Raw genomic sequence first — 20,235 nt, 5'->3', positions numbered from 1 at the left:
GAAAACATTTCATAGTATAGTAGGAGGAATGTCTTTGAGAATCATCTGGATTTGTCATTATCTTCTGCACTCTGAACAGGTCTCTGAGGCAAGGAACAAAAGCAGATGCCCAACAGCAGCTCCATCAGCGAGTTCCTCCTGCTGCCGTTGGCAGACACGCGGCAGCTGCAGCTCCTGCACTTCTGGCTCTTGCTGGGCATCTACCTGGCTGCCCTCCTGGGCAACGGCCTCATCAGCACAGCCGTAGCCTGCGACCGCCGCCTGCACACCCCCATGTACTTCTTCCTCCTCAACCTGGCCCTCCTCGACCTGGGCTGCATCTCCACCACTCTCCCCAAAGCCATGGCCAACGCCCTCTGGGACACCAGGGCCATCTCCTATGCAGGATGTGCTGCACAGATCTTTTTCTATGTCTTCTTCATGTCAGCAGAGTTGTTCCTTCTCGCCATCATGTCCTATGACCGCTACATTGCCATTTGCAAGCCCCTGCACTACGGGACCTTGATGGACAGCAGAGCTTGTGCCACCATGGCAGCAGCTTCCTGGGGCACTGTGCTTCTCTATTCCCTGCTGCACACTGCCAGTACGTTTTGTTTGCCTTTCTGCAAAGGCAATGTTGTCAACCAGTTTTTCTGTGAAATCCCCCAGATCCTCAAGCTCTCCTGCTCAGCCTCCTATCTCAGGGAAGTTGTGCTTCTATTTTTCAGTGCCAGTTTAGCCTTTGGGTGTTTTGTTTTCATATTGGTGTCCTATGTGCAGATCTTCATGGCTGTGCTGAGGATGCCCTCTGAGCAGGGACGGCACAAAGCCTTCTCCACGTGCCTCCCTCACCTGGCCGTGGTCTCCCTATTTCTTAGCACTGCTTCTTTTGCCTACCTGAAACCCCGCTCCATTTCCTCCCCACTCCTGGATCTGACAGTGGCACTTCTGTATGCAGTGGTTCCTCCAACACTGAACCCTATTATCTACAGCATGAGGAACAGGGAGATCAAGCACGCTCTCAGGAAGGTGTTGCAATAAGCACTATTCCAGCTTCCATAAAATGCACAACTTCCTCATAGGATTCCCAGTGATGGTTCTTTATTTTTTATGCATCTTTTATTGTTTGATTATGTGAGATATAGCAACGTGCAAAAAAAAATAAAATGTTATTGAACTTATAAATAAAAATTTATTTCACTTCTTTCCTACTTAATTTGCATTTTTTTCACTCCAAGTGCTCATGTAAACATATAACCAGATTCCCCGAATACGTTAAAATATACCTAAAAATGTTTCAAAATAGACTTTTACTTAGCTCTTCTTTCTTCCTACTTTGTCTGGATTTGGGGAGGTACAGCCGCAGACAGCAGCTCAACGTGCTCTTTTCATTTCTGATCTCTTTACACCACCACAGTGCTCTCAGGCCCTCTCATTTGTGCAGTCCTGAAGGTCTTGTGTGTCTCACGACAGTCCTGTTGCCTCTACAGCAGCAATCAGGGCTGCAGTCAGTATCCGGCAATACGAACAGCTGTGTCAGGGCTGGACTCCTTGCTGGCACTGCCATAACAAGAGGGCTCCTTCAGAGCAGGCCCAGAGAACTGGAGGCCTCTTTCAAAGCTGGTGTAAGGAATGTACCTCAGGAGCTGCTCCCTGAGAAGACCTCGGGATCTTCTGAGGCTCTTCAGTGTGTGACCGGATCAGATTGAATAGTCCCAAGGAGATCCGTAAGAGACTCGGGGCAGTGCTGTGGTTAAAGGTTTATGGGTTGAGATAAAGAGAAAAGAGGAAAAAAAAAAAAAAGAAAAAGAAAGAGAGAGAGAGAAGAAAAAGAAGAAAAAGAAGAAGAAAAAAGAGAAAAAGAAAAGGATAATAGTTTTGACAAATGTATTTATACATATATAATATATTTAGTATATTTTCACACATATACAATATATGCATTTGCAAACATATATGAACTAATTCTTATGTTTTTCTGTTTGCAAGTTCAGAACTAGTTGCAGGGGTTTTAACAGCCATAGTATTCACTGTAGGAACTGAAGTGACTGTTGGGCTGTTGCAGGAGTTGGAGCAACTGCAGAGCTCATTGCCAGAGCTGGAATCACCGCAGGACCTGAGATTGAAGTTTTAGCAGCCACTGGGCTCATTGGAGGGGTTGGAGTGACCACAGGGCTGTACCTCCTGTACAATACCACAGTGCACCTCTCGGGAGGAATTTGTTTCATTTTCTTATAGCAATACTTGGAACAGCTACAGGACCTGTTGCAGGAGTGACTGCAGAGCTCATTATGAGGGGATGAGTGACAGCGGGATCTGTCCAGAGCATGGAGCAAGCGCAGGACATGTGGCAAAACCTTGGAGCTGCTGCAGGGTCTGTGCCAGGAGTTGAAGAGTTTGCAGCACTGTCAGCATTTCCAGCTCTCTGGATCTGGCACACTGCAGTCATGTGTGTTTCTTGGGGGCTACCAGTGCCACAGCAGACCTGCCCCCAATATTCTACCAGTTTATCAGGATCCTGCAGTTGCTCGGAGATGAAGTTCCAAAGCCCTGGGGGTGCCCACCGCTCCAGACAGCTGCCCAGACCATCCCACACCCCCTGCCATGCAGAGCCTTCTCACCTTGGGGCAGATCTCTCACTGATATTTCTGAATAACTGTTTAATCTGAAACATAAGCTGAAACACATTAATGACACGTAACAGTGGGAGTGTGCTGGTGTAAGCATCCCATGGATAGTCAAAATTTTCAAGAGCTATTGGAACTAGCTGTCAATCTCCAGGACAAAAAGAAGTGAGAGTGAGTCTGAGGGACTACTGGAAAGTGTCATCCCTTCTCTCCTCCGTAGCAAGACTCCCTGAGGAGTCCAAGTCAAGGGTGTAATTACTAATCTTATCAACAGTATAACTTCCATAACTCAAAGATGACATCAGAGATGAATGTGCACAAAACTTCATTTTGTCAGCTGCCAATTTTATCATGATATAAACCAGAGTCAAACAGCATACCAAAATAAATACCCTAATCCAGCCCCCAGAGCTGGCAAACAGTACAGCAAGGAAAACAAGCAGCAAGCAAGGAGCTGTGCAATGCAGCTTCATGAGAAGACTCAACAAGCTCCACAAATGGGGAAACAATCAGCATCATGGCCTGCAATTCTCCAGCTCCCACAAAGCCCTGTGTTATCTCGCTCTGGACAGATGTGCTGTTATCCCAACCCTGGGAGCCTCTCATTGGGCACCCAAATGATGGTGGTTGCTGAATCCAACATGTGGCTCAGCAGCACACAGTGCTTTGTGCACTGCCCCATTCCCAGTGGGATGGGGAAGAGAATGGGGAAAAAAAGTACAACTTGTGGGTTGTAACAAAGCAATTTGCAAAGAGAGATAAAAGCAGAGGAGCAATAGTTATCACTATATATCTGTTGATATGGAATAGTATGTAACAGCTGATGCACAAGCGCTTGCTCAGCACCACCAGACTGATGCTCAGTTGGGCACTGGGAAGAGAAGAGAGTGAGATGAACTCCCACCCCTTTCAATACAATTTCTGCTTGCTGTCAGGTGCTACAAAACATCCCTTTGACCACTTCCAGTCAGCTGTGCATAGTCTGTTCCCTCCCAGCTCCTTGAGCCTTCCACTGACTGTGGCCTTGGCTCTGTACAACACTGCTTAGCAGCAGCTGTAAACACCAGAGTGTTATCAACATTGTTTTTCTCTCATAAACAAAAAACTGCACCATAGCAGGCAGTCTGAAGAAAACAATTCCATCCCAGCTGTAACTCAGATACCTTCTTGTCCCCCTCCTCTTCTTGTTCCTCCTGATCAGGAAGCAAGGAACAGAATCTGCCGCTCTCCTCTCTGAGCCCTTTCCATCAGTTCTCAGCTGGCTCCTCTGCCATCCCCAGGCAGAGCTCAGTGCACTCTCACAGATGGCAGCAGCCTTTCCTAATTGTTCTTGGCCATCCATCATAAAGAATTGGTATCTGCTCTGCTACAGTTCAGAGGTGAGAACCATTCCACCATGTCTCTGTGAGACAAACAAGACCCTAGGCCCGCAAAGGCACAGAGATTTGGAGTTCGCTGAGTGAATGTTTGCGGTTGTCTCATTAGCGTAAAGACTCTTCAGAAAGCATCCCCTAACAGAAGCATGTTTTGATTTAGCCTGTCTGGGTCTTGCATCTACACCGTGGTACTGATGTTCAGGGCCTTGCTCAGAAGCAGAAGCCTGCATGAAAGGAAATGCTCTGTGGTTTTCTCTTGAGTTGTCCCGTTTATTTCTCATGCTACCCGCACTGGTCTACAGGCACTTTAGGGCAGCAGCAGGTTGGGGTTACCCCCAGAGGGTACACAGTAAGATTTAGGATGGGGTATTGGCAGTAAGACCTTCTCTGAGGAATCCTCCCACAGTCCTATGGAACAACTCAGAGTCTTTCTCTGCAATCTCCAAATCCAACATCATCCCTCAGCCCTTCTCTGTCACATCCAGTTCCCCACCCTTCCCCATTTGGACCTGGTTTAAAGCCCTTTAATCAATCAGTGCAGGAGCATTTCAGATGGGGTCATGGAGGATGCAGACTGCCATTCTTGGGGTGGCCATTTTCCCAGGAGGGCATGGTGGGAGGGCTTTGTCCCATCTGGTTCATCCAACACTTGTATCCACCCAGCAGAAGGCTGTGCCCTCTGTGTCCCACTTGAACTCTGCATGGAGCTTACAGTTGGCAGTGACATGGCTGAGAAGCTCTGGGCATGGATTAAGGGACAGGGAAGTAATGTGCCTTCCTAACTTCCTCCCTGCATACCTTAGCAACTTCCTTGTAATCTCCCCAAGTATCCTGTCCCTTCTTCCAGAGGGCGTAGATTCTCTTTTTCTTCCTGAGTCTCAATAGTTTTTCCCAGTTCATCTGCACTGGTCTTCTTCCCCTATGGCTCACCTTATGGCATTCAGGGACAGCCTGATCTCGTGCCTTTAAGATTTCCATCTTGAGGAGTGTCCAGGCTTCCTGGACCCCTTTACCCATAAGGAGCGACTCCCAAGTTACCTGTGCTACAAGTGTCCTGAACAGGTCAAAGTCCGCCCTCTAGAAGTTCAGGATAGTAGTTTTGCTAGTCACCCTTCTGACATCTCCAAGAATAGAGAATTCTACCATTTCATGGCCACTCTGCCCAAGACAGTCCCCAACCTTCTAAACTCCAACCAGACCTTGACTGTTAGTGAAGAGCAGGTCTAGCAAGGAACCACATCTGGTGGGCCTTCATACCAGCTGCGTAAGGAAGCTGTCTTGCATGCAATCTATAAACCTCTTGGACTGATTCCTCTGCTATTTATTATATTCCCAGCATATATCAGAGAAGTTGTAGTCTCCCAAGAAAATGAGTGCTGGCAATCTTGCGACTTCAGTAAGCTGCTCATAGAATGCCTCACCCATCAATTAGGCGGTCTATAAGAAACCTTTAGCAAGATGTCACACTTACAGGCCTTTCCCCTGATCCTTACAAACATGCACTTCATTCTGAAGCCCAAGCTCTTCAACATCAAAACTCTCTTCAATATAAAGGGCCACACCACCACCCTTCCTTCCTCATCTATCCCTTCTGAAGAGCTTGTAACCATCCATCACAGCACTCCAGTCATGGCAGTGGTCCCACCATGGGTCGGTAATAGCAACTAGGTCATAGTTTTTCGGATGCACAGAGCTTCCAGCTCCTCCTGCTTGTTGACCAAGCTGCGTGCGTTGGTGTAGACGCACTTCAGCTGAGGCATCTGCCTCTCTCCCAGTTCAAACAGCATTTCCCTAGGCTTATATCTGGTAAGCCCTGTTTTGTCCCCTCCCCCATCGTAGCTAGTTTAAAGCTCTTTCGATAAGCCCCGCTACCGTCTGTGCTAGGATTCACTTCCCCCTTTGAGACAGTTGGGTTCCATTCATGGATAACAGACCATGGGCCAAGTAAACTGCCCTGTGATCAAAGAACTCAAAGTTTCTGGCTCAATACCAGTCTCTGAGACAACTGTTCATTGCTTTGCTTTCCAAGCCTGCTCCGTGTCCCTCACTGCCCCTGAAGGTACAGAACAAAATATCACTTGATCTCACACTCTGTGAACTAAATGGCCTAAATTCCTGAAATCTCTTTTTATAGTTTGTAGTCTTATCTAAGAAATTTCATCACTGCCCACCTAAACTATGAGTAGTGGAAAATAATCAGTGGACCTAACCAGCATTGGGAGTTTCCTTGTTATGTCCCTGACCTGCAGCCAAGAAGGCAGCAGACTTCCTGACAACTCAGGTCCAGTCTGCAAATGGGGCCCTCTATTCCTCTGAGAAGGGAGTCACCCACCACGACCACCCTTCTTTCTTTCATGGCAGAGGAAGTCACAAGGCTTGGTAGTGACTGCCTTGCATTAGGTTCCCTCCTAGGCAGATCCTCCATTGCCTCCCTATTCTTATCTCCTTCAGATTTCAGAGTGTCAAACCTGTTGCTTATATGGATCAGGGGTAGAGGGCTAGGCAGGCATGGGGGACTCCTGTGATGTTGAGTTGGGACTCTCTTCCAACCCTCCTCATCAGTCAGGTCTGTCTGACTGTGACAGGGCAGGGAGTCAACCACTTATCTGGGGGTATCTGCCTGGCAGCCTTCCCTCGGGGATGCCAGCAAGTCACTCCACCAGCCCATCTCCCGATCACACACCCTGATGGTAAATTGTGAGTAAAACCTTGAGTAAAGAGAGAGTTCACCTAGATAAAAGTATGAGTAGAAACCTGGATTGACGTGAGGGTAAACCCAGAGTAAAACCAGGATCCCATCCATCATCATGCTCAGCCTCTAAGGGGAACATTTTCCAGTGTTGCTGTGTAAAAATATAGGTTCCTCACATCTAACCTATGTCTCCCCTTTTTAATTTAAATCCGTTTCCATTTGTCCTGTTATCAACAGACCATCCCATCCTTATTCTAGCGTTAGGCATCTCATCCTCAGATGGAAACCCTGGGGCTGAATTGGGATCAGTTTTTCAAAGAACCACGGGAGCTGCAAGTTCACCTAGCTGAGTTCAGATGTGCACAGTGAGGTGTCTGTGTGTGAGTCCCTCATCTGAATCCTTGGTTTTTATTCCACAGCGACTGCACTGCTCATACACAGTCTCTCAGTGATGCCCAAGGTGCCTTGGGTGATCCTAGTTTTGTGCTAGTGCTTGTAAACTGTGACGGAAAATCTATGAGATAGACAGCTCCTTCTGGAGCATCAGCTGAGGGCCAGAAGGGAGGTATTCTTGGCCATCCTAAATACCACCACAGCCCCATGCTTAGGGCACCCATTGTGTCTTTTGCACCTGATCCCATGGAGTACATAGTGATATTCAGCTTATCGAAAGGATGAGCTCAGAACAGAAGAGGCAGATTTTCCTCTCTGCTCCATCTGTGGCATAGTCTGGATTTCAAGGCATTGCAAAGCTATGGCACATCTATGTTCTTGCAGTGATGACACTTTAGCATGCTCTGGGCTCGCATTTCAATGGCATCTAATAAATCTAGGGTCATACCTGTTGACAGGAAGCTGGCAAATGTTGTCACATTGTAAGGAAGAGCAAGAAAGATGACACGGGCAACTATGGACCTGTCAGTCTCACTACAGTGCTTGGTAAAATTTTGGAGAAAATGATGGTGGGAGTTATGGAAAAACAACTGAAGGACAGGTCACAGACAACACAAGATACAGAGGGGAAGGTCCTATTTAATTTCAGGTCTTTTTATGACACCTTTATCCATTGAGCTGAACAAGGGAAGGCAGTTGATGTAATCCTTGAGGATTTCAGTAGAGCTTTTGATACTATTTCTCCAGCACCCTTCTGGACAGAAATTCCTGCATACAGCTAGACAGAAACAGAACGTGGTGTGTTGTAATACAAGAAGAATTTTACAGAGCAGCAGCCATGGATTGAGATAAGGAGTTCACAGAGCAGCAGCTGCGGAGCAGGATAAACAGCATGAGAACCAAGGACATCTCTAGGAAAAGAATGAATGGCTCGTGGCTTTGAAGGGGGGTTATAGGGTTGTTATTGCAGTAGCTTTCCTCCAATTAGCGTGTGTGATTTTTGGACGCCCTTGTCTGTCTCCTTTAAAATCATGGCTTTTCGGGCAATAAATTGACGCAGCTATATGTAACCATATTGGTGTTTGTCTGTTTGTCCCAGCATGCTGACATTTTGCCTTTCAGGTTCACCAGCAGTGGTGGGTGAGCAGTTGGCCAGTAGTTCTGTCCCAAAGGATTATAGTCAGTGGGTTCCATCGGGCTGCTAGATGGTCACTTCCAGAGTTCCCCAGGGTTCCATTTTGGGGCCACTTTCCTTTCATGTTTATGCAGATGACTTGCATGCAGGACTAGAAGATGTTCTGAGCAAGTTTGCTGATGAGACCAGATGAGGAGGTGCTGTTGCCTCCACTGAGGGTGGAGAGGACTTGCAGAGAGATGTGGACAAGTCAGAGAACTGGGTACCAGTTGGTACTAAGCACCAAGTGCATAATGCATAACAAGAACAAGTGCCTGATTGTGCACCTGGGTATACCTGGACATAAACACTGTCTGTATATTGGACACATGAGAGACGTCTGACTGAAAAGGATTGGGGGTCCTGCTCAACATAAAATTTTAAGTGAGTCAGCAGTGTGCCCAGCCAGCCAAGAAGGCCAACAGTCCCCTAAAGTGCATCAAGCAATTTATTGCCAGCTGGGTGGGAGAAAGGTTTGTCCCTCTTTGCTCTGCACTGCTACAGCCTCACCTGGAGCACTGGGTGCACTTCTGGGCAATGCAGAACATAAAGAACATCAAACTATGGGAGAGTGTGCACAGGAGGGCAATGGAACTGAGAGATCTGAAGTTCAGAGTTTCACTGGGATTGACTGCTTGTTCAGACTGGGCCCTTCTCACACTCCACATCCTGTGATGAGACACAGGGCACATGTGGGATATGAACTTTAACAGCATCCTTGCACCACATGCAAATGCTTTTCCCAGTGCTTCAGTGTTCCACCACCCATTGCTTTCAACGTAGTTTTCAACACCCCATTGTATCTTTTAATTTTACCAGAAGCTGGTGCATGGTAGGGGATATGATAAATCCACTCAATGCCATGAACTTTGGCCCAAGTATTTATTAAGGGAATTTTTGAAATGTGTCCCATTATGAGACTCAGTTCTTTCTGAGGTGTCATGTCTCTATAGGACTTGTTTCTAACAACCCAATATTGTGTTTCTGGCAGTAGCATGGGGTACTGCGTATGTTTCAAGCCACCCAGTGGTTGCTTCCACCATGGTAAGCACAAAACACTTATCACTATGAGATCCTGGCAAGGTGACGTCATTCACCTGTCACTCCTCCCCATATTTATACTTTTGCCTTGGCCTTCCCCCCAGAGAGGCTTCATATTCTTGGCTTGTTTAATTATGGCACATGATTCACAGTCATGAATAACCAGTGCAATAGCATCCATAGTTAAGTCCACCCCTCAGTCTCTAGCCCAGTTATATGTTATGTCCATTCCTTGATGGCCTGAGGTCTCATGGAACCATCAAGCTTGAAATAATTCACTCTTGTTCTGCCAGTCCAAGTCTATTTGAGCCACCTCAATTCTGGCAGCTCGACCTACCTGATGGTTGTTTTGTTGTTCTGCAATAGCCCAACTCTTGGGCAAGTGTGCATCCACGTGACACACCTTTACAATCATATCTTTTTTTTGAGCAGTTATGTTTTTCTACAGTTCAGCAGCCCAAATAGGTTTACACATCTGTTGCCAGTTATTTTGTTCCCACTTCTGTAACAACCCCCATAAGGCATTTGCCACCATCCATGAGTCAGTATAAAGATACAGCATTGGCCACCTCTCCCGTTCAGCCACATCTAAGGTCAGCTGGACAGCTTTTACCTCTGCAAACTGACTTGATTCTCCTTTACCTTCAGTGGCCTCTGCAACCTGTCGTGAGGGGCTCCAAACAGCAGCTTTCCATCTCTGATGCTTCCCTACAATATGAAATGATCCATCAGTGAAAAGAGCATATTTCTTTTCATTTTCTGGTAGTAATATGGTAGTAGATGTATGGTGGGGCCGCTTTAGCACATGACACCTCTTCTCCTGGTGATGTTCCAAACTTTTTATCTTCAGTCCAGTTCATGATCACTTCTAAAATTCCTGGACGATTGAGGTTCCCCATCCGCGCTTGTTGTCTAATCAGTGCAATCCACTTGCTCCAGGTGGCATCGGTAGCATGATGGGTGGAGGGAACCTCCCCTTTCAACATCCGGTTCATCATTGACAGTCGAGGTGCCAGAAAGAGCTGCATTTCAGTACCAGCTACTTCGGAAGCAGCCCGAGCCCCCTCATACGCGGCTAAGATCTCCTTCTCAGTTGGAGTGTAGCACTCTTCAGACCCCTTGTACGCTCAGCTCCAAAGTCCCGGGGGTTGGTCTTGGGTCCCTCCTGAGGCTCTTTGCCACAAACTCCAAGTGGGACCTTTCTCTCCAGCAGCAGTATAGAGGATGTTCTTTACATCCTGTCCAGTCCGTACTGGCCCCAGGTCCACGGCACAGGCTATCTCCTGTTTAATCTGTTCAAAAGCCTGCTGATGCTTTGGGCCCTATGCAAAATCATTCTTCTTCTGCATCACCTGATAAAGGGGGCTTACAATGAGGCTGTAGTTTGGAATATGCATCCTCCAAAAGCCCACTGCACCCAGGAAAGATTGTGTCTCTTTCTTGCTAGTTGGTGGAGACATGGCAGTGATTTTGTCAATCACTGTTGGGATGTGATGACATCCATCCTGCCACTTTATACCTAAGAACTGAATTTCCTGGGCAGGCCCTTTTACTTTGCTTCACTTAATAGCAAAACTGGCTCATAGAAGAATTTGAATTATTTGCTCTCCAGCACAGCAGCACTCAGTGGGGGTGTGACCTCATTCAGGCCACGGTAGTCTACTGTCAGCCTCCATTCTCCACTGGCTTTACGCACTGGCCATATGGGACTGTTAAAAGGTGAGTGAGTTTTACTGATCACTCCCTGATTCTCCAACTGGTGAATCAAATCATGAATGGGGAACAAGGAATCCCTGTTGGTGCGATACTGCCGTCTGTGCACTGTCTTTGTAGCAATCAGTACCTGCTGCTCTTTTATTTTTACTCGTAGCAGCCTCACAACAGATGGGTCCTCTGACAGGCCAGGTAAAAATGACAGCTGCTTAATGTTGTCCGTATCTACAACAGCGATTCCAAAGGCCCAGTGATACCCCTTAGTATCCTTGAAATGCCCTCTTCTGAGGTAATCAATACCAAGTATGAACGGAAACCCTGGGCCACTCACATAGGATGGTTTTTCCAGTCTTTACCAGTGAGGCTTATTTCAGCCTCCAACACAGTCAATTCTTGAGAGATATCCAGAAATATGGATTGATTCTGTCCCTTCATGACTGGAGGGCATTAGGGTGCACTGTGCACCGGTATCCACCAGTGCCTTATATTTTTGTGGTTCTGATGTGCCAGGCCATCAAATCCACACAGTCCAATAAACTCTATTATCCCTTCCACTCCCTTGAATGAGGGCAGGGCCCCTCTATTGGTTACCTGTGATAACTGGAGCAGCCGTACTGGTGGTTGGACTGTTTTGTAGTTCCCTCACCCGTGCTCATAGTACAGGAGTAGGCTGGTCATGCCACTTCCTCATGTCTTCTCTGTGGGCACATAGGTAACACCACAAGGAAACACGTGGTGCAATTGTACTGTTGTTCCTTGCTCGATCTGGAAAGCGTTTGTGTCTAATAGCTGAGAATTTTAATGATACACATGAAGGCTTTATGATCATTAATTTCTTTACGATCTCTCGCCTTCAACTGAAGCAGCAGCTAGGCCAATTACCAAGTGACACCAAGGAGATGAAGTGGCAAAATGGCGATTTATTGAAACAGACACATCCTTATATAACCTACGCCTTTTTGTCTACACCCACTGTATTACACTAAGATTCTTCCAGAATATGGGGAAGGGACTGTCACATCACAACAAGCTACCGTCCCAGCTGTCCCAACAGCGAAGCAACCAGGTAACAAGAGATTCATTCTGGTGCCGTGTGTACTCCTTTCTTACGCCTTGGATTTCAGTCATCTTCAGGGGTCGACAAACAGTAATAGAGATTTCCTCCTCATCACTCTCTTCTTCATGCCACTTTTCCTTTTGCCTTTCTCGGTGCTGATCCAAACCTGTCACCTGGATCTTCTGTTGACGACTCCTCCACTTCTTTTTTCCGTTCTAGACGTGAGGACATCCATTTCCATTTCTTGCCTTCCACAGGGGCAACTGATATTGTTACTGGTGCCTCCTGTGACTGATCAAAATTGACTTGGGGATTTCACTTTTTGGCTTGAACCTCAGCTCGGAAACTCTCTCTTTTCGGAACAGTGTTCTATAGAGCACGGTAAGCACAAGCCAAGCCCCAAATAAGTCGTACCCCCTTGGACATCTCCAGGGATGAACAGGGCATAAACCTCAATGTCTAAAAGCAACAAACCTACAAGCATCATTCCCCATTGGTTCCCCTAGAAACTGTACCAAGAAATTACCAACAAGCCATTTTTGGACTCTTCTAGACCTGTTTTATACCAGCTGTGTGGTATTCACACTTAATGTCTGGCAAGTTGAAGTCACCATAAGGACAAGAGTGCCTGATCCACAGGTACCTCTCAGGTCCTTAAAGAATACATCATCAGTGTCATCATCCCAGGCTGGTGGCCTATGGTAGATGACACTTCACTTCCTCTCCCACTACTGCCCTGCCTGTCACTGATGGTCAGTAACAGTCCATCAGGACACAACAGGCACAGGGCTCTTCCCAACACATTTTGCTAATGCCAATGACACTGCAGCTATGGGACAGAGCCAAGACTTCCAGCTGCTCTACCTACTTCCACCTACTGTGAATTGGTGTATAAACATTTCAAGTGTGCTTCACTGTACCCTATTACTCATGGAAATGTCGGAAGGATCTCAGTAACACACAATCCCTAAAATTCTGGAGACTTCTCCCATGGTTTATCACCAGTGAGCCTGGTTTTATTTCTTTTCACACTTCAAATCATATGCACCCTTCATCCTCCTTCAAAACCAGCGCCATTGCCTCCCCACGCCCAACACAGCCATGTTTTGGTCACCATGGGACATTCTAACGGTCACAACTGCCACAGCTTTCTGATGTCACAAACCACCTCCCTGACAACCGCTATAAATACAGGGACCCTGACAACAGAACATCAGTCTTCAGTAGACTCGCGACTTGGTTGCACGCTTGTGGCCCAAGGAGCAATTCAAAAAGTCCCTTCCCACCTTTTGTGTTGTCCCTCGTGGAGGAGGATGGATCCTCCTCCACCAAAGAAGCCGCGGCTTCAGGGGAGCAGCAGCAAACCTGAGCCGATGGATGTCGATCCACCTGAGAGCAGCGTCGAGCCCATGGAGGTGGACATCCCTCTGGAAGAGGAACCCATGGAGGTGGATCCACCTCCATCGAGGCAGGGCAGGCACCACAACATCGTGTCTGCCTGGCGACGCTGCTACATCCATCGGCGGCGCACCAGGGGCTCTCCATTTCCATCTTGGCGTTGAAATGGCACCATCCGCCAGAGAGCCCCTGCGCCAGCTGCTGCTCCCTGCCGCCCTTTCTTCCCCGCCCTCCATCCTCAGCCTTCCCCAAGACCTCTCACCTCTTCTTCCCCTAACTCTGAGGAGACGGGAAGGACTGGCACTGCTGTCCTACAAGCTGCTGCGCTGGGACAAGACAAGGAGTCCAACAGATGGCTTTCAGCTTCCTGCAGCCTCCAGCTGAGCCCTGACAAGAGGGCAGGACTGGGACTGGTGTCCTCTCAGCTGCTGCACCACCACAGCACGAGGAGTCCAGCGGACGGCCCCGAGCTCCCTGCGGCCTCCAGGCGCTGGCACAGAAGCTACAGAGGCGGCTGTTCCTTTGGAGAAGCAGAGGACTTGGCTTTGGACGGGAAGAAGGGCTCAAGGGCAGCATGAAGGTCCACCGCAGTTGCTCCACTGGGACTTTTGTTTCAACACTGGGCCACAACCGATTTAAAAGGACAACACAAAATAATAAGAATAAAAACCTGAGCAATTCTTAAAAAAGCAAAACCAGTCTGTGCCTCTCCATGTGGGTACTTGAGGGTCTGCCCAGGCACGGCCTGTGCTCGGTGCTGGGCCCAGAAGGCCCAGGGGGGACAAGGGCGGTGATGATCTCCCGGCACGGCCCCCACCGGGCACGGAGCCGCGGCCTCCGCAGCCTCAATAACCGCCGCAGCCGCCCGGACGCGGCTCCGCATCCAACGTGCGGCCGGGCCTCGGGCTGCAGGGCTGCCCGGCTCTGTCAGCGCCCGACAGCAGCAGCAGGAACCGCTGCGGGAGCTGCACCCAACCCGTGTCCCTGCCCTCGAGGCAGACGCAGCTCCTCCCAGCTGAGGCGCTGAACACGTGCTGACACGTTTCAAAGTGGACAGTAATTAAAAGAAACGTGCTCCATGCCGTAGTTTCTTTCCTTAACACGACCTGTTCATTACAGCAACCCACGAACAGCGGATGGGTTTGACTTCCTAAGCCAGAATCTAAACTATCAATTTCTGCTATAGGACTGAGACCCCCCTACACAAGCACAGAACATCCTGCATTCTCTCCTTCCTCAAAGGAAATTTGGATCTTCAGACATAAGAGGACAAAGCAACATGTCTGTCACCCATTAAGCACTCTTACCTACTTCCTTTATATATATATAATATATATAAAGGTCAGCTGGATATATACATACATACACATATATATGTGTATGTATGTATGTATGTATGTATATATCCAGCTGAGCTTTGAAGTTCATGGGTTGAGCATCCTTAGCAGTGTAGCCATTGAAATAGGCTGCAGTAGCCACATATGCTGCAATGCAAGTACCAACTCAGTAAATGCTGGTTTCTGAGCTGCTGCTGAATCCCAGGCTCTTCTGGGCTATGTGTCCAACAGGTCATTTACAAATCACCTTTGGATAACCGCAAAACCCACAGACAGTAACACCAGAGAGCAGTAAAAAACATGGATATGCAGTAAATATGCAAACAAACCATCAGAGAACAAGTACTGAGGAAAGAACTAGAAACGGAGGAAAGGAAATGTTCAGCCACAGAGTTATTGTGCTTGTGATAATAATCCTCCTATCCGAGATATGACAAATCCAACTTCCTAGGAGATGGCTTTGAGAAGTGAAATAAAGCTGCATTCAGCAGCAGTGGACAGAACACATCTGGTGCTTCTATTATAGGCAGAAATTAATACCCAGGTAGAAATAACCATAAATCAGTCTTACTTAGCTCATGAGCTGAAATACCAGCCTTTACATAAGAATACATCTTTGGCATTTCCAATCTTGTACGTCACTGTGATAAAAAGTCAGCCCTGTCAGTTAATCCTGGTCTGCTAATCAGGCAACCTGAGAAGAGGAGCTCACATCCCATCATTCCACATCTGAAGCAGCAGTGTGATGGAAGCTGCTCTGCTTACAGTGTGCATACAAATCTCTTTCCTACTTTTCCAACCCCTAAGTTTTAAATGGAGTACAGGATAATACTAAAAACATCTTAGGTCTGCTATTCATCAATAGCCGTGACATGAGAAAAGGGAACACCCACGTGTCCTGGCCTTCAATTTCTACCTATATCCAGTAGGAAAAAAATCCTTGAGCAGGAAAGAAATTTTTGGCCCACGGATACAATAAAGAGGCAGCCATTCTGCTTCACACTTGAAAGCTTCCAACTTACCCTGACACAAAGATTGCTGTGATGTGACATTTCTGTTTCATTTGAATCTCTTGCAAAATGTCAGTCAGTTTGGGAACATCCCGCAGCTGGATCAGATGCAACAGGAATAGAACACCCCAGTCCCAGAGCTATTCAAGAGTTGGATTTCTGCCTCAGCAACTGGAATACCAATAATGACTCCAGGTTCAGCTTGTCAATGGTACTAAGGTGAGGCCCACACAGCCACAAGCATGGTCTATCCCCTCGTATAGAAAAGAACCACTGAGAAAGAACTTGTGCCACAACAGCTGTGTTCAGGAGCACAGAATGACAGAGTAAGCCTGGCTTTATCCAATTTGACACCTGAATATCAGTGCTCACAGAGATCATCTATAGCCAAGCAAAGACAAAGGGAAATTGCTCTCTTTCATTAGTGACAGACTGCTTCTACCTCAAAACTTCCTTTTCCCAGTCCAGAACTGCAGTATTAATCAAATGGGAATAGAAAGGATTTTCTTTGATGAGTACCTCATGCTGATGGCAAACAGCTGAAGCTAAGTAGATGCAACCCTTACACATTAAAGATAGCAGAGCTGTGAGCTTCTCTCTGTTGTGTTTCAGTCTCAGAAGGTGTATTTTTATGAATGAACACCTGCATAGGAAGCAGAGGTGATGCTTGGTTTGTGCCAGCGTCTTGCTGGAGGCTCAGGGCCTTCCCCACTCCCAGCCCTGGCGGAGCAGCCCCCCACTTGCTGCTCCAAGTTCTAAATTTGCCATTGAATTCTAAACATTAAAACAAACCTTGGTATTCCTTCCATGAATGTATCAGCAGTTGTTTAGTTTAGCATTTCTATCTTTGAATTTTTAGCAAACTTCTGCTTTAGTTCATTCTCAATGCTTGCAATAGCAAGGACTGAGTTCTGTATCTGGATGTCATTTTGTCCACTCCAGGCAAGGCTTTTGTCAGCTGATAGTCGTAGCTGATATGCTTATACTGACCTATTTAGAATCTCAAATGGTTATAAAAGATGGGAAGCTTTTCAAAAGGCACTTCCAGAAGTGTTATTCAAAAGTAGAATGGTCCCATTTGTCAGAAATGTACGTTTGCCCTTTAGCACAGACCTGGTGCATATAATTGCTGACAAACTCCTTTCAAACCAGCTGCTCTCTTTGGGTTTCCATTGCCAACACTGAAAACACACTTTGATCTCAGTGCAGAGGGCATCCATTTTGCTTTAAGCTGCTCAAGAAGAAGAGGAAGTTGATCGTCCCTGGCACCAGCAGCCACCACTGGCTTCTCTTCATTGGAACATGCTCTTAACACATCTTCAATCTTGATAGACTTTAATTTGCCGTAAGGAAGAGAAGGGCAGGAATGAAATGCCTGTGCTGAAGGAGCACAGGATGAGCCCTACAGTGTGAACCGCTGTCATGGTTATGAGGTTTCCTTGCTGCTTTCAAACCATTTTGGATTGTGTTTTAGTACAATTGCTGCACATCCTTTTCTTTTTGTCCTAGCGTAGGTAACCTTGGAGATAAATTGTTCGTGAATCAGCAAATAGTTGCATGTGTTCTTAAGATTTTCTGAAGTGAGATATTTACATCCTTAAATAATCCTAAGAGGAAACAGGTGGCTCTTCAATGTACTTGTGGCTTTTTCAATTACATGCTCAGGCTCACAGAACAGGCACTCAGGGGAGGGTGGTTAGTTGCTGTGTAATTGCCCTGCCATGGTAGGCAGTGTTAGAATAGCACTGAAATCTCCCTTTCTAAACAGGAATGCATTGGTTTGCTTGTATGCAATTTGTACTATGGTATTGGTCTTGAATAGCTTTGCATTTGAATGCAAGCTGAACACATTTATTTCCATCTACTTTCACAGTTTACTTTGCATCCAGATTATAAGAACTTGTATGCACATTATGCTACAGACTAAAGAATGTAAATGGGGGCTGTTCTGGGATACACTGAGCAACTGAAACAAGAAACAGGTCTCAAGTCCTCGCCTTTCTCCCAAAGCAACAGAAAAACACTGTAGCTTGGATGGGTGCTGTGGAGATGGTACTGAGATCATTACATCAGAAACACGACCAAAGAGATGAAGGAAATCGGGGTTAGGAAGCAATACATTAATTATTTCTTCATCAAAAAGGGCCTTAAGCAGTCCATGCAAACAGGAGGGTAAAAAAGCGTGCACTGGCATTCTGACACAGGTGCTTTTTATGGTCCCTGTACAATGCCTTGGAGATTTCTCTGTCAGTCAAACTAAAGGCATTTGGATTTGCTCGTTATCTAATGCATCCAAATGAGTTTCATGAGGTCTGGAGACTGAAAGCACATTTGTAAATTAGCAGCTACTGACCTGTGATTGGCCTTCAATGAGTGTGATCAATAGAGTGGTCAGTACCAGAGAGGATTAAAGACTGAAATTCTTCGAGCAAGTCCCAGTGAGATCAATCACATCGTGATCAGAAGTCCCCGAACTATTTTACAACAGATTTCCTTTTAAATACAGCTTTTCCTTAGACTTTTTTTTTTTTTTTGGCCACCTGTTACTCAAGGCCTTTTAACTAAAAACCTGTTGTAAAATGAACAAGCACAACAAGACATGTGCTGTCACACTGCTCCAATCATCCACCACATCCATTCTGTTTCCATGCAAGAGGTTCTGTATGACAACCACTCCTCCTGAAGCAACACGTTTTGAACTGGCATCCTTCTAACCCATCAACACAAACGCTCACACGTTTGTTCATATCTAAGACCCGATATCAGAAAAAGTGACAGAAAAATATAAATGATCCTCTTTTCCAAAACATTACACTTACACAAACATGAAATTTAAATTAGCTCTGCCTCAGGACCACAGATCATTAAGATAATGTCCTCTGTCTCTGTAAAGCATGCTGTAGGAAATGAGCTGGCACTGCAATTTCCGTTCTAATCTTAAATGCCCCAGGCAGAGGTTACTAATTCTAATACATTTCCCAAGACTGAGGTTTATAATTATTATTTTGCTTTTGCTTTCTTTATTTCCATTCAACTATTCATAGCCATATTCTCGGTGTCATCCCAAATTCTTCTTCCCTCTCAATGTTTACAAATGTGTAAATTATTAATTTTCACTCTCTGCCCAGATGTTGGCCAATAGAGGCACAACACGTACATCTAATTACCTCTCCACAACCCACGTCTCTTTCCAGTTCCCTGAGCATTTGGAGTACTATTATTTCTAATCCTTCCAACTTTGCAGCATCTTGAAGATACCTGTGGATTACAACAGCGTGTTCATGAATGCAGCTTCTTCCCTTCGCATCTCTTCATGCTTCAAGCAGAACATGAGATGAGATGGGATGCCCCATCCCTGGAGGCATTCAAGGCCAGGCTGGTTGTGGCTCTGGGCAGCCTGGTCTGGTGGTTGGTGACCCTGCAGATAGCAGGGGGTTGAAACCAGATGGTCATTGTGGTCCTTTTCAACCGAGGCCATTCTATGGTTGTAAGATTCTATGTGCCTCTAAGACCCCTAAGGTCGGTAGGTCCAGCAGTCATTGATGCTGGGAAGCAGGCAGCTACCTGCCTCTTTTTGTCCTCCTTTTGAACTCAGCATCCAAAAATACTGTGAAAAAGAAGTATCTGAAAATGAATTTTAATGCCAAAGTTTGTGCATTATGTGGGGACAATGAGGAAGCATAGACAAATGTCACAAATAAATGATGAGGAAACAAATCTATCAAACAGGCATGGGGGGAGATGGGATGAGAGCTGGGCAGAATGTTTGCAGAACCACTAGAGAAAGGGTCAGATATTTCAAACAGTGCGGACAGAAACAGAGAGCTTGGAAGGTATTTCTGATTGGAAATGGCAGGGAAATTCTAATCTATCCCTTTCAATCACTTCCCAAAACCCTTCTAAAGTTTGTTTATTCAAATGAAGGACTTGGGCCAAAATGTAACCGGAGACATTTACTGCAGCCCAAATCTCAGTTCTAATTCTGAAACAGCAATTACATCTGTGCTGAGATATGCCAGTTTTGCTTTAGAAAGCAGCAAAATACAGGATTCAGAATCCATTTGATTCAATTCAGAAGTTCCCGTGGTACATAAATTAGTTTCACTTCTTTCTCTAATATTCAGCATCAAAATTAAGGGTGCCTCCTATTCTGGGAGCACAAACCGACTGCTGCATGTTTCCTGCTGATCTTACCAAGAACTTCAAGAAACTTTATCCCCACTGAACACCAATGAGCATAAGACTCTGTTTTCTCCCATTTTTATAGTGGCTAATTAGCACGTCGTTGCAAGAGGTTAATAATCTACTGTCTTCCAAGGAGATGTTTGTTTAACAGTCAAAAATCAGCACATGGTTCACATCATTCACTGAAGCAATCAGAACACACTCCTGTCAACACCATTTATCAATGTCAACCCGAGGAGCAATTATATTTCAT

At 46.3% G+C, this 20,235-nt stretch overlaps 1 protein-coding gene across 1 annotated transcript in view; it reads right to left on the bottom strand.

Annotated features, from left to right (window-relative positions):
* Positions 1-1,121: 1,121 nt before the first annotated feature.
* The window catches only part of LOC146753128 (receptor-type tyrosine-protein phosphatase T-like), a 232,338-nt gene continuing 213,224 nt past the window's right edge, over positions 1,122-20,235 (bottom strand). Inside the window, exon 10 of the mRNA XM_085530950.1 lies at positions 1,122-1,726. Within this exon, the coding sequence (XP_085387076.1) occupies positions 1,680-1,726 (47 nt within the window). The 3' untranslated portion in view covers positions 1,122-1,679. The remainder of the gene's footprint in view (positions 1,727-20,235) is intronic.

Source organism: Coturnix japonica, unplaced genomic scaffold (genome assembly GCF_054131305.1).
Source record: "Coturnix japonica strain WE unplaced genomic scaffold, WE-NBRP24 Scf039, whole genome shotgun sequence".
NCBI lineage: Eukaryota > Metazoa > Chordata > Aves > Galliformes > Phasianidae > Coturnix > Coturnix japonica.
This window is presented reverse-complemented; position numbering and strand designations above follow the sequence as displayed.